This window comes from Eubalaena glacialis, chromosome 11, assembly GCF_028564815.1.
Source record: "Eubalaena glacialis isolate mEubGla1 chromosome 11, mEubGla1.1.hap2.+ XY, whole genome shotgun sequence".
NCBI classification, from domain to species: Eukaryota; Metazoa; Chordata; class Mammalia; order Artiodactyla; family Balaenidae; genus Eubalaena; species Eubalaena glacialis.
This window is the reverse complement of record NC_083726.1, coordinates 20,947,030-20,962,872: the sequence shown is the minus strand read 5'-3', so window position 1 is coordinate 20,962,872 and position 15,843 is coordinate 20,947,030. Positions and strand designations below refer to the sequence as shown.

General features: G+C 36.6%; 1 protein-coding gene across 2 annotated transcripts in view; it reads right to left on the bottom strand.

Annotated features, from left to right (window-relative positions):
- The window catches only part of SLC5A8 (solute carrier family 5 member 8), a 71,392-nt gene that overhangs the window by 24,382 nt on the left and 31,167 nt on the right, over nt 1-15,843 (bottom strand). For both annotated transcript variants that reach the window (XM_061204692.1, XM_061204693.1), the window contains exons 10-11: nt 9,337-9,404; nt 1,783-1,869 (exon numbers count right to left, since the gene is read on the bottom strand). In XM_061204692.1, coding sequence (XP_061060675.1) covers nt 1,783-1,869; nt 9,337-9,404 — 155 coding nt within the window. The remainder of the gene's footprint in view (nt 1-1,782; nt 1,870-9,336; nt 9,405-15,843) is intronic.

The following is a 15,843-nucleotide window of genomic DNA, read 5'->3' as shown; positions in this document are numbered from 1 at the left end:
CATTCCTTCCACTCTGGTTCCATGGCCAGCACTCTGTTTTGGCCTCCTTGTCTCTTTACACCCAATAACTACAACAGTCATGCAGCTGACTTCAGGCCAATTGTTCCCTCTATTTTTATTTAATCTGTGAAAAAATGGCATGCCATCTGAGCAGCAACAGATATGAAGAAGAAAACATCCACAGAATTTATTCCTATACATAGCAACATGCATGACTGTAATTGTACTGCAAGAAAATTAGGGGAAAATAGCAAGCTGTTTTCACAAATGACTGCAATGGTACATACAACCAAACCATCTCTAGAGATAAGTGGAGATTTCCTCTCTGAAGACATTTGGTTTCCCAGTCTTTGGAAGACGTGAGTTCCCCTGCCTGCTTTTCACCAGTAATCCAAGTATTTTTGATCAGTCAGTCAGTCCTTGAATGATTTAAGCCCTAGTTCCAAATGATGGAGATGAAAGCAAATCTTGAGCTGGGAAGCCCCTTCCTCTGTGGTGAAATTTCTCCCCTTTCTTTAAGAATAATGATCAGATATTACGACAGGAATAACAGTTCTTACTTCCCCTGCTAAGGGCGTGTTGGACCTAGTCAGCTATAGCATTTCTGGAGGCAACTCATGGTGGAAATAAATGTCAAAAATCAAAAGTCAGTCTTCTTTTAATATTTCAGGCACTCAACAAACCACTATGCATTTCATAATGCAAAGAATCTCATCAAAGCTTCAACATTCTGAGGTGGACACAAACTGCTCTCTTTCATTTTGATTAATTTCTGCCAAACTAGCTTTTCATATGACACTTCGTTGAGAATTATTGTTAACAATAATAACAATGATAATAGCCCTTATTAGTATCTGCCTTACCAATTCCTAATGCCTCATGAGGAAAATGGAATTCTAAATGTAAAGTCATAGTTCTGCAGTTATTCTCCATCTGTCTGAAACAACCACACATACATTACCAGCTTTTCCTGAACTTCAGCTTACAGCAGGACTGAACTAGTGGAGTTCCTCCTGGATTTCAGAGAAGTAATTTCAATTTCACTTATTCTAAACAAAACTTGGCCTCAAAGCACAGATATGCCTATGTAGAAGAAATGAGCTATTACCTCTTTCTGAATACAATTCCCAGTTATAATCACCCCTTTGGGTCTAAAACCATGTTGCTGGAGCTACATCTTTAAATATCAGGAGTATAAATTTTCTGACCAAAGTGGTGAAGATCTTATCCTATTTATTCTCTTTACTGTACTCCAGCTAGTCACAGGTATCCTCAGCTCTACTGCCCTGAAATCTTGCATATCTGAGCCTGTCGATCTCCTTTAAGTCCTAGCAATTAATTTTCAAGAAGGGCAAAAAAGTAGATGCATACAAAATGTTGTTCCTTTAGTTATAGAATATTCATAATATATATTGTAATATATATTACATATCATATTGTATATTGTTTCATAATATATATCCTTTAGTTATGTTATATAATACTCTATAATATTATATTTTAGTTATAAATATCATTGTGTTATTATATGATTTAATTATATGATATTCATAATATATATTATTCTGGTAGTTTCCATTTAGTTTCACACATGCAGGGTCCCAATGCATAGTACGTTCATTGTGTATCCCAGCAAAGTCAATATGAGTAATTTAAGTCATCAAGACAGGTCACTAATGACAAATATCAAAGGAACCATATCTTTACAATTGAGAAAAAATTATAGAGACACTACTGCAGTTGGAAAAGTTGGCTTTACACATATTCATTTTTAATACTTACTATTGAGTTGGCAAAGGGAACCAAAATCCCCAAAGCAAATAAGCCCAGAAGTGGTCCCCCAACCATGCCAAATATGCTGAGTGCTGCCTACAAAAATAATAAAAAGTCATCAATTAGCAATTTCAAATCCAAAGTTAAAATGCTTTAAAGTAATTTCATCAGGATGAGGATTTAAAGTATTCAGCCTCCTCCTGACAATCACGGCAGCCTTGCCATTGACAAAGAGATAATCAGAACTTGGAAGCTTCTGCTTCTCTGTCACCAGTTCCATCAGTTCATTCAAGTACCCTCAATAAAAAAAGCAAAATGTAAAGAGGTTAGAGAATCATGAGACAAGAGGGACACTACTCCTCCTGGTATTGTTCTTGTAGATATTAATAATCAACCACATCACTCCTTTGTGCTTTGGTAGTCTCAAAATCCCCTGCAAAAGAAGATTGTGGATAAGTACTGCTAAGAGACCAGAGATGGCAATGAAACCCAATGCTATCCTTGATTTCCTAAGGATAGAACTAGAATGAGAAGTATGGTTAAAAAAAAGATTGATCAAATCATGTAGAAAGATTTAAACCTAACTGGTTAATTGCAACCTTTGCTTTGATGTAGAGATGCCAAAATCATGATAGTGAAAAAAAATGTACAGTATGAAGAATAGAGAAAAGCAAATAGCTGAAACTTTCAAGAGATGTGTGTTCCCAATATTCAAACGGCTAATTTTTGAAAGTGGACAGAACCGTAAAAGAAGAATCAGGGACACACCGGTTTGTCCACAGAGTAAAAGTGACAGATAGAACAGAATGAATAAATCAAAAAAAAAATATATCAGGTCAAGAAAAATTTTAGAGCATATAGACTGCAGTCCTGGGTTAAAAAAAAAAAAAGGAGGCTTACCTCATGGACTAGGGAAAGGAGTGAGGATATGATGATAGAGGAGAACTAGTGTTTGAGGAGGATATGGACTCAGGATATGATCCTAAGGAGTCATTTCACAGTGTCTCTTGAACCAGAGTCCAGTAGGAAGGAAGGTAGACTTTATGCAAAATGTGAAAGAAGTCACTTGGCCCATGTAGTGGTCACTGCGACAGTGTGACCTAGAGCCAGTTTTGGAGATACAAGGAATATACCCCCCAAAATACCCATCTCAGGAAATAAGACCTTGGCTAGAGATAAAGCAAGGAAGAGTTGCCTTGGAGCTATGATGACTCTCCTAGAATATCTCATTATCTATACTCAGGCCAGAGCTGGTATATGAAAAAGGGGAAATCAACCACAATAAGAACTATAAGTAATAATGCAGACTATGGAGGAAAGCACACAAAGAGGAGTTTTGTTGGTTATGGCTTAGTTGTACCAGGTAAGCTTAGAGCTTCTGGACCTAATTCATTCATTCACTAATTCATATAATCAGAATGAGATCACACTATTTTAACAACTGGTATGCCCTAAGCAACCACCAACCAGAAAGGACCCAAGTTGGGTCTGAAGCAGGAACCTGGAGGATTTGCTGTGCCCAGCATTAACCTTCAAGTTTCTGGGTTCTAGTCCCAGAGTTGGAGCCCAGGTGGCCATGGAAGTTTCATGGACCACTTAGGTGTGATCAGATAAGTAGATATTTATGAACCAATACATAAATAGGTACATTCAACCTGAATTTGTAGAATGTCTACTTTGTCCTGGACACTGCAGTAGGCACCAGGTATCTGATACAGTATCAAAGAACAATGTCATAATCCTCACCTTCATGGAGTTATAAACTATTTAGTAAAACAGACATTAAATAAATAACTGCAATAAAGTATTGTAATGGGGATGATACGAGAAATACAAGGTGCTCTGGGAACATTTGGTAGAGGGGAACTCAAACCTATCCAGGGAACAGAAAGGGCCTTTTTGAAAAATAATGTTTAAGTTGAAACTTGAAGAACAAATAAGACTTAGACAGTTGAAGGGTACTCCATACAGGGGGAAGAGTCCATGCTGAGGCTTGGATGCTAAAAACAGTGAAGTCCACTCAAGGTTCAGAAAGAAGAGGCTAGGGGACTTCCCTGGTGACGCAGTGGATAAGACTCCATGCTCCCAATGCAGGGGGCCCAGGTTTGATCCCTGGTCAGGGAACTAGATCCCACATGCATGCCACAACTAAGAGTTCACATGCCACAACTAAGGAGCCCGCACGCCGCAACTAAGGAGCCCACCTGACACAATGAAGGAGCCCACCTGCCTCAACTAAGACCCAGCACAACCAAGTAAGTAAGTAAATAAATAAATAAATATTTTTTTTAAAAAGAGGTTATTCCAAAGATTAGTCTGTCCTCTCCGTTCCAACACCTCCAAAGAAGCAAGACAGCTTTCCAACACAAAGATGCTCTCTTAACAAAAATTTAGCAAATGCCACAAGACATGAAGGACACTTTAGGCAATAAAAAATGTATTTCCACTCATAGGAGGATGGAGTAGGTGTACTTTTCCCTATTCCTCCTGCTAATAAAACTAAGACTCCTGGACATTACATATAAAACAAACATAAGAAGAATCTAAAAGGTCGAGAGAAGAAGGCAGACTAGCTAGGACTTCGGGACCTGAAGAACAATACAATGGTGAGGTCTCTGAGTTTTCTTTTTGGCCCACATATCCCAGTCTTAGAGCTGAAGAATCTGGCAATCCAGAAATGACAACATGTGCAGGCCAAAAAAATCCAGCAAAGACCAGAAAAGGAGCAACTTAGCAAGAAAGAAAACTTTTAGATAATAACTGCTCAATTCCAGCCAGAATAAACTGAATAAACTGTTCCCCCACATACACATGCCAGAAAAGGCCAAGTAGGGAGCCTAGATTCCATCCCCCACTAGCCTATAACAAGGCACCCCGTTCCCTCCCTGCTCGGGCAATGTCATAGGAGGCCTAATGGAGAATCAGGACTTTCACCATTGCCCAGCAGGAACAAGACCACCTTCACCATGATGTCAGTGGAGACTGTTCCCACCCAGAAAAATAAGAAACTCCTCCCTTGGGTGTCAACAGAGGCCAAGTTGGGAACCTGGACTTCTACATACACCTGGCAATAATGAGACAGCTCCCTTCATTACACTGTTGAAGTGGTATCAGAGAAAGAAAACCAAAACAGAAGGTGCATGTAAGATCTAGAGTCTCATCACATAATATAAAAATGTCCAGGTTTCAACTGAAGTTCACTTTTCAGAGCAGGAATTAGGAAGACCTCAAAATGAATGAAAAAAGACAATCAATAAATGCTGATAGAGAAGTGACAGATATATTAGAATTATTTCACAAATTTTAAAGCAGCCATGATAAAACTGCTTCAGCAATTAGAACATGCTTGAAACAAATGAAAAAGTAGAAGGCCTTAGGAAAAAAAAAAAAAAGTATCAGCAAAAACATAGATGATATAAAGAAGAACAAAATGTAAATTTTAGAACTGAAAATGTAATAACTTAAATAAAAATCTCAGTGGATAGGTTCAATAGCAGAATTGGGGGGACAGAGAAAAGAATCAGTGAACTGGAAGATAGACCAATAAAAACCGCCCAATCTGAAAATAACAGAGAGAAAATAGGCTTAAAAATTAGTCACCAGGACCTGTGTGAATATAACAAAAAATCTAACATTCATGTCATCCGAGTCTTAGGTGAGAAAAGAAAGACAGTGGAGCTGAAAAGCACTCAAAGAAATAATGTTTGAACTTCCCAAATTTGGCAAGAAACATAAACCTACAGATTCAAAAGCTAAGCAAACTACAAACAGAATAAACCCAAAGAAAAACGTGCCGAGACACGTCGTAATTAAACTTCTGAAAACTAACTTCAAAGAAAAATTTCTGAAAGCAGCCAGAGGAAAAAAAATGACACCTTACCTATAGGGGAAAACAATTAGAATGGCAGCAGATTTCTCCTCAAAAATAATGGAAGCCAGAAGAAAGTGGCACAATATTTTTCAAGTGTTGGAAAAAGAGAACTGTCAACTCAGAATCCTATACCTGGCAAAAATATCATTTGGGAATAAAGGGGAAATCAACACATTCTCAGATAAAGGGAAACTAAGAAAATTTGTTGCCAGCAGACTTATCCTTAAAGGAATGGCTAAAGGAAGTTCTCTAAATAGAAAGGAAATGGTAAAAGAAGGAACCTTGAGAAATCAGGAAGAAAGAAAGAACACAATAAGCAAAAATAAATATAATAGGCCTTCCTCCTCCTCTTGGGTTTTCTAAATCATGTTTGTTGAAGCAAAAATTATAACACTGTCTAATGTAATTCAAAATGTATGCAGAGTAAATATTTAAGACAATTGTGTTATAAACTGGGTAAAGAGACAGAAATGAGGTAAGATATCTATACTTTACTCGGATTGGTAAAAGGACAAAACAAGTAGACTGTGATAAGTTATGTATATACACATAAAGCAACAAATGAAAATGCTAAACTAAGAGACAAACTCAAAACAATATAGATAAATCAAAATGGGATTCTAAAAAATGTTTAAGTATCCCAATTAAAAAAATGAAAACAGAAAGAACAAACATAACAAAAAACAGCAGACTTAAGCCCTAATATTCCAATAATTATACTAAATTTTAAAAGTCTAAATACCCCAATAAAAAGACAGAGATTGGCAGGATGAATTTAAAAACATAACCCAACTATATGCTGTCTACAAAAAACTCACTTAAGATATGATATAGGCAAGTTCAAAGTAAAAGGATATCATGCAAACATAATCAAAGGAAAGCAGGAGTAACTATTTAATATCAGATAAAGTAGTCTTCAGACAAAGAAAATTATCAGAGAGGAACATTATATAATGATAAGAGGACTAATTCACCAAGAAGCCATAGAAATCCTAAATGTATATGCACCAAACAAGAGAACTGCAAAATACAAGCAAAAACTAATAGAACTAAAAGGAAAAGAGACAACTACACACTATAGGTTGACAATTCACCACTTCTGTCAACAATTGATAAAAACAAATAAGCATAAAATCAGAAGGATACAGAAGAACTCAGCACCATCAATGAGCAGGATCTAATTGATATCTCTAGAACACTATGCTTAACAACAGCAGAGTACACATTCTTTTCAGGTGCCCATGTAACAGATACCAAAATACTATATCCTGGGCCATAAAACAGACCTCAACAAATTTAAAAGAATTAAAATCATACAGAATGTGTTCTCTGACCACATTGGAATGAAATTAGAAATCAATAGCAGAAAGATAACAGGAAAATCTCCAAACAATTGGAAACTAAGTAACATACTTTTAAATAATCCACGGGTCAAAAGGACATATCAAAGGAAATTTTAAAACTCCAATACAAAATATGAAAAGTTATGGGACATAGCTAAAAGTGCTGAGAGGGAGATTTTTAGCAACTAGTGCACACATTACAAAAAAGTCCCAAATCAATAATCTAGTGTCACACCTCAAGAAGAGCAAAATAAACCCAAAGCAAGCAGAAGGAAGAAAATAATGAAGATAATAAAAAAAAGCAATGATTTAAAACAGAAAAACGATACAGAAAATCAATGAAACAAGAAGCTAGTTCTTTCAAAATATCAATAAAAATTGACAAACCTCTAGCAAGACTAAAAAAAGAGGTAAAAGATAAAATTACCAATATTATGAATAAAACAGGAGATATCACTAAAAACCCTGCAGACATCAAAAGTATAACGGGATACTATGAATAATTCCACACACCTAAATTTGACAACTTAGATGAAATGGAGCAATTCCTCGAAAACACAAACTACCATAATTCATCCACTATGAAGCAGATAATTTGAACAGCTATAACTATTAAGGAAACTGAATTCATAAATTTTAAACTCCCAAAAAAGAAATCCCCAACCCAGATGGTTTCACTAGAGTATTCTACCAAACACTTAAAGAAGAATTAACACCAATTTTACACAATCTCTTCCAGAAAATAGGAGAGAATTCTTCCCACTTTATTTTATGAAGCTGGTATGACCCTAACACCAAAACCAAACAAAGGCATTACAAAAAAATATTACCACAGATCAGCATCTCTCATGAATATAGATGCAAAAATTCTTAGCACAATATCAGCAAATAGAGTTCAGCAATATATAAAAGTAACTATACACCATAACCAAGAGAAGATTATTCCAGGAATGCAAGGCTAGCTTAAAATTTGAAAATCAATCAGCATAATACACCATGTTAAAGGGCTAAAGAAGAAAATCATATTGTCATATCGAATGCTTCAGAAAAACCATTTGACAAAATTCAACACTCATCCATGATAAAAACTCTCAGAAAAATAGGAATAGAGGGGGATTTCCTTAATTTGGTAAAGGGCACGTACAAAAATCCTACAGCTAATGTACTCAAGAATGAACCAGTGAATGCTTTTCTCATTCAGATTGGAGAACAAGGCAATGATGTCCACTTTCACCACTCTTATTCAACAGGATGTGGAAGTTGAAGCCAGGGCAATAAGGAAATTAAAGGTACATATACAGATTGGAAAAGAAGATATAAAACTATCCCAATTTGAAGATGACATAATTTTATGTGTAGAAAATCCCAGGAACTAATAAGTTCAGCAAGATCACAGGATACAAACAAATATACAAAAATCAATTGTATCTTTATATATTAACAAACACATGGACACCAACATTAAGAATACAATACCATGTACAATCACTCAAAAAAAATGAAATACGTAGGTGTAAATCTAACTAAATATAAACATGATTTGTATATGAAAATTACACAGTAGTGGTGGAAAAAAAAATCAGAGAAAATCTAAATAAATGAAGAGTTACACTATGTTCATGGATTAAAAGATTCGACACAGTAAAAATGTCAGTTCTTCCCAAATTGTTTTACAGGTTTAAGGCAATCCTATCAAAAACTAAGCAAGATTTTATTTTAGATATAGAGAAGATTATTCTAAACTTTATATGGGAAGGCAAAGGAACTAGAACAGTTAAAACAATTTTGAAAAATAAGAATAAAGTGGGAGGAATCAGTACTTCTGAATTCAAGACTTATTACAAAGTTATAGTAATCAAGACTGTATGATCTTGGCAGATGGATAGACACATAGATCAATGGAATAGAACAAAGAAACCACAAATAGACCCACACAAATATGCCCCCCTGATTTTTCACATAGGTGCAAAGGCAATTCAATGGAAGAAAGATAGCTTTCACAACACATGGTGTTAGAGCAACAGGACATCCACGGGGAAAAGGGAAAAAAAGAACATCAACCTAGGTCTCATACCATTGAGGGAACTGGGTAAAGGGTATATGGGGTCTCTCTGTATTATTCCTTAGTATTGCATGTATATCTATAATGATCTCAAAATGGAAAGATTAATTTAAAAAAAATTTTTTTAAGAATTTAGTCATCTATGTTCCTTGGTATGTCTATGTGTAGACATATAGAGAGAAAAGTCTGTAAGGATGGTCACATCAACACTAAAAAAAAAAAAAAAAAAAACGGAAAAGAGAAGAATTTAGTGATTATGACTCAAACCTTCCAGGATTAGCTCTTACCTGCAACAAAGCTCCCATTAGTGATGCCAGCGCAGCCATTCCAATACACAAAGCTCCAAACAGCACACCTAGATGGATGATGTAAAAGCCATTGTAAAATCCAGACTCAGAGGATTAGAATTCTCAATAGATTAAACTACCACACCTTGATTCAAAGTACATAATATGACTATTACAAAGAATGGCCACCTACCTCAGAGCCAGCTAAAAAAGGAAAGGATTGTTGTTCTACAGGATCAGCAGTGTGCAAAGAGGAAAGAAAACACTGATATTGTGTCCCAGGATTAATTACACTAGGTTATATAGGTAAAGAGTCCCTAAAATTAACTATAGGGATTTAAAACCTAATAACTATTGTGTTATTAATATAATCCTCCATAAACATTTGTTGGTAAAGGAAGGCTCAGGGAGCTTCTGGGTTGGCGAACACGTGGTATGCTCAGAGAGGGCATGGATGCTCCATGCCCTTTTCCGTATCTTGCCATATTCATCTATTCCATCTGGCTGTTTTTGAGTTATATCCTTTTACAACAAACCAGCAATCTAAAAAAGTCTTCCAACCTCTGGCCTGGCTTAGAACATCACTGGTTCTACTGATGCCCTACATCCTTCCCAGATCACATGCCAGCCTGCCACTGCTTCTCAGAGCCGTGTGTCTGACAGGGTTTTGGTGCTCTGGCCAGCTGTCAGGCCTGAGCATCTGAGGTGGGAGGGCTGAGTTCAGGACATTGGTCCACCAGACACCTCCTGGCCCCACTTAATATCAATCGGCCGGAGCTCTCCCAGAGATATCCGGCTCAATGCTAAGATCCAGCACCACTCAATGACCAGCAAGCTCCACTGCTGGACACCCCATGCCAAACAACTAGCAGGAAAGGAACACAACCCCACCCATTAGCAGAGAGGCTGCCTAAAATCATAGTAAGTTCACAGACACACCAAAACACACCACCAGACGTGGTCCTGCCCACCAGAAAGACAAGATCCAGACTCATCCACCAGAACACAGGCACCAGTTCCCTCCACCAGGAAGCCTACACAATCCACTGAATCAACCTTACCCACTGGGGGCAGACACCAACAACAACAGGAACTAAAAACCTGCAGCCTGCGAAAAGGAGACCCCAAACACAGTAAGTTAAGCAAAATGAGGAGACAGAGAAATACGCAGCAGATAAAGGAGCAAGGTAAAAACCCACCAGTCAAACAAATGAACAGGAAATAGGCAGTGTACCTGAAAAAGAATTCAGAGTAATGATAGTAAAGATGGTCCAAAATCTTGGAAATAGAATGGAGAAAATACAAGGAAAGTTTAACAAGGACCTAGGAGAACTAAAGAGCAAACAAAGATGAACAACGCAATAAATGAAATTAAAAATTCTCTAGAAGGAATCAATAGCAGAATAACTGAGGGAGAAGAATGGAAAAGTGACCTGGAAGATAAAATAGTAGAAATAACTACCACAGAGCAGAATAAAGAAAAAAGAAGGAAAAGAATTGAGGACAATCTGAGAGACCTCTGGGACAACATTAAACACACCAACATTCGAATTATAGGGGTCCCAGAAGAAGAAGAGAAAAAAAAAGGGACTGAGAAAATATTTGAAGACATTATAGCTGAAAACTTCCCTAATATGGGAAAGGAAATAGTCAATCAAGCCCAGGAAGCACAGAGAATCCCATATAGGATAAATCCAAGGAGAAACATGCCAAGACTCATATTAATCCAACTATCAAAAATTAAATACAAAGAAAAAATATTAAAAGCAGCAAGGGAAAAGCAACAAATAACATAAAAGGGAATCCCCATAAGGTTAACAACTGATCTTTCAGCAGAAACTCTGCAAGCCAGAAGGGAGTGGCAGGACATATTTAAAGTGATGAAAGGAAAAACCTACAACCAAGATTACCCTACACAGCAAGGATCTCATTCAGATTTGATGGAGAAATTAAAACCTTTATAGCCAAGCAAAAGCTACGAGAATTCAGCACCACCAAACCAACTTTACAACAAATGCTAAAGGAACTTCTCTAGGCAGGAAACACAAGAGAAGGAAAAGACCTACAATAACAAACCCAAAACAATTAAGAAAATGGTAATAGGAACATACATATCGATAATTACCTTAAATGTTAGTGGATTAAATGCTCCAGCCAAAAGACATAGACTGGCTGAATTGATACAAAAACAAGACCCGTATATATGCTGTCTACAACAGATCCACTTCAGACTTAGGGACACATACAGACTGAAAGTGAGGGGATGGAAAAAGATATTCCATGCAAATGGAAATCAAAAGAAAGCTGGAGTAGCAAGACTCATATCAGACAAAATAGACTTTAAAATAAAGACTATTTCAAGAGACAAAGAAGGACACTACATAATGATCAAGGGATCAATCCAAGAAGAAGATATAACAATTGTAAATATTTATGCACCCAACATAGGAGCACCTCAATACATAAGGCGAATGCTAACAGCCATAAAAGGGGAAATCGACGGTAACACAATAATAGTAGGGGACTTTAACACCACACTTCACCAATGGACAGATCATCCAAAATGAAAATAAATAAGGAAACACAAGCTTTAAATGACACATTAAACAAGATGAACTTAATTGATATTTATAGGACATTCCATCCAAAAACAACAGAATACACTTTCTTCTCAAGTGCTCGTGGAACATTCTCCAGGATGGATCATATCTTGGGTCACACATCAAGCCTCAGTAAATTTAAGAAAATTGAAATCATATCAAGTATCTTTTCCGACCACAACGCTATGAGATTAGATGTCAATTACAAGAAAAAATCTGTAAAAAATACAAACGCATGGAGGCTAAACAATACACTACTCAATAACCAAGAAATCACTGAAGAAATCAAAGAGGAAATCAAAAAATACCTAGAAACAAATGACAATGAAAACACGATGACCCAAAACCTATGGGATGCAGCAAAAGCAGTTTTAAGAGGGAAGTTCACAGCAATACAATCCTACCTCAAGAAATAAGAAAAATCTCAAATAAACAATCTAACCTTACACCTAAAGGAACTAGAGAAAGAAGAACAAACAAAACCCAAAGTTAGTAGAAGGAAAGAAATCATAAAGATCAGAGCAGAAATAAATGATACAGAAACAAAGAAAACAATAGCAAAGATCAATAATACTAAAAGCTGGCTCTTTGAGAAGATAAACAAAATTGATAAACCATTAGCCAGACTCATCAAGAAAAAAACGAAGACTCAAATCAACAGAATTAGAAATGAAAAAGGGGAAGTAACAACTGACACTGCAGAAATACAAAGGATCATGAGCGATTACTACAAGCAACTATACGCCAATAAAATGGACTACCTGGAAGAAAGGGACAAATTCTTAGAAAAGCACAACCTTCCAAGACTGAACCAGGAAGAAATAGAAAATATAAACAGACCAATTACAAGCACTGAAATTGAAACTGTGATGAAAAATCTTTCAACAAACAAAAGCCCAGGACCAAATGGCTTCACAGGTGAATTCTATCAAACGTTTAGAGAAGAGCTAACACCTATCCTTCTCAAACTCTTCCAAAATATAGCAGAGGGAGGAACACTCCCAAACTCATTCTATGAGGCCACCATCACCCTGATACCAAAACAACTAGCAAGACAGGACAAAGATGTCACAAAGAAAGAAAACTACAGGCCAATATCACTGATGAACATAGATGCAAAAATCCTCAACAAAATACTAGGAAACAGAATCCAACAGCACATTAAAAGGATCACACACCATGACCAAGTGGGGTTTATCCTAGGAATGCAAGGGTTCTTCAATATACACAAATCAATCAATGTGATACACCATATTAACAAATTGAAGAATAAAAACCATATGATCATCTCAATAGATACAGAAAAAGTTTTCGACCAAATTCAACACCCATTTATGATAAAAACCCTCCAGAAAGTAGGCATAGAGGGAACTTACCTCAACATAATAAAGGCCATATATGACAAACCCACATCCAACATTGTCCTCAATGGTGAAAAACTGAAACTATTTCCACTAAGATCAGGAACAAAACAAGGTTGCCCACTCTCACCCCTTTTATTCAACATAGTTTTGGAAGTGTTAGCCACAGCAATCAGAGAAGAAAAAGAAATAAAAGGAATCCAAATCGGAAAAGAAGAAGTAAAACTGTCACTGTTTGCAGATGACATGATACCATACATAGAGAATCCTAAAGATGCTACCAGAAAACTCCTAGAGCTAATCAATGAATTTGGTAAAGTAGCAGGATACAAAATTAATGCACAGAATTCTCTTGCATTCCTATACACTAATGATGAAAAATCTGAAAGAGAATTTAAGGAAACACTCCCATTTACCAGTGCAACAAAAAGAATAAAATATCTAGGAATAAACCTACCTAAGGAGATAAAAGACCTATATGCAGAAAACTATAAGACACTGATGAAAGAAATTAAAGATGATACAAACAGATGGAGAGATATACCATGTTCTTGGATTGGAAGAATCAACATTGTGAAAATGACTATACTACCCAAAGCAAGCTACAGATTCAATGCAATCCCTATCAAACTACCACTGGCATTTTTCACAGAACTAGAACAAAAAATTTCACAATTTGAATGGAAATACATAAGACCCCAAATAGGCAAAACAATCTTGAGAAAGAAAAACGGAGCTGGAGGAATCAGGCTCCCTGACTTCAGACTATACTACAAAGCTACAGTAATCAAGACAGTATGGTACTGGCACAAAAACAGAAATATAGATCAATGGAACAGGATAGAAAGCCCAGAGATAAACCCACACACGTATGGTCACCTTATCCTTGATAAAGGAGGCAAGAATATACAATGGAGAATAGACAGCCTCTCTTCAATAAGTGGTGCTGGGAAAACTGGACAGCAACATGTAAAAGAATGAAATTAGAACACTTCCTAACACCATACACAAAAATAAACTCAAAATGGATTAAAGACCTAAATGTAAGGCCAGACACTATAAAACTCTTAGAGCAAAACATAGGCTGAACACTCTATGACATAAATCACAGCAAGATCCTTTTTGACCCACCTCCTAGAGAAATGGAAATAAAAACAAAAATAAACAAATGGGACCTAATGAAACTTAAAATCTTTTGCATAGCAAAGGAAACCATAAACAAGACAAAAAGACAGCCCTCAGAATGGGAGAAAATATTTGCAAACGAAGCAACTGACAAAGGATTAATCTCCAAAATTTACAAGCAGCTCATGCAGCTCAATATCAAAAAAACAAACAACCCAATCCAAAAATGGGCAGAAGACCTAAATAGACATTTCTCCAAAGAAGATATACAGATTGCCAACAAAAACATGAAAGGATGCTCAACATCATTAATCACTAGAGAAATGCAAATCAAAACTACAATGAGGTATTACCTCACACCAGTCAGAAGGGCCATCATCAAAAAATCTACAAACAATACATGCTGGAGAGGGTGTGGAGAAAAGGGAACCCTCTTGCACTGTTGGTGGGAATGTACATTGATACAGCCACTATGGAGAACAGTATGGAGGTTCCTTAAAAAACTAAAAATAGAACTACCATATGACCCCTACTGGGCATATATCCTGAGAAAACCATAACTCAAAAAGATTCATGTACCATAATGTTCATTGCAGCTCTATTTACTATAGCCAGGACATGGAAGCAACCTAAGTGTCCATCGACAGATGAATGGATAAAGAATATGTGGCACATATATACAATGGAATATTACTCAGCCATAAAAAGAAACAAAATTGAGTTATTTGTAGTGAGGTGGATGGACCTAGAGACTGTCATACAGAGTGAAGTAAGTCAGAAAGAGAAAAACAAATACCATATATATTACCCAGCTAACACATATATATGGAATCTAAAAAAAAAAAAAAAGGTTCTGAAGAACCTAGGGGCAGAATAGGAATAAAGACGCAGACGTAGAGAATGGACTTGAGGACGCGGGGATGGGAAAGGGTTAGCTGGGACGAAGTGAGAGAGTGGCTTGGACATATATACACTACCAAATGTAAAATAGGTAGCTAGTGGGAATCAGCCGCATAGCACAGGGAGATCAGCTAGGTGCTCTGTGTCCACCTTGAGGAGTGAGATAGGGAGGGTGGGAGGGAGACAAGTGGGAGGGGATATGGGGATATATGTATATGTATAGCTGATTCACTTTGTTATAAAACAGAAACTAACACACCATGGTAAAGCAATTATACTCCAATAAAGATGTTTAAAAAAAAAAAAAAAGGAAGGCTCAGGTGTCTGTTTTCAGTTTGCCAGAAACAGGACACAATTCAGCTCTGCTCTGTATAACATGTTGGAGGAAGGGAGTAATAAACTTCAGAAAGTCTTCCGAATTTAAGTGTTCATTTCTCCTGGGAAGTGGCAATCCACACCAAAGAGTGTTTTAGGACCTTTAGCCTTCTCATAATCTCCATCAACATCCACAAACCTTTCCT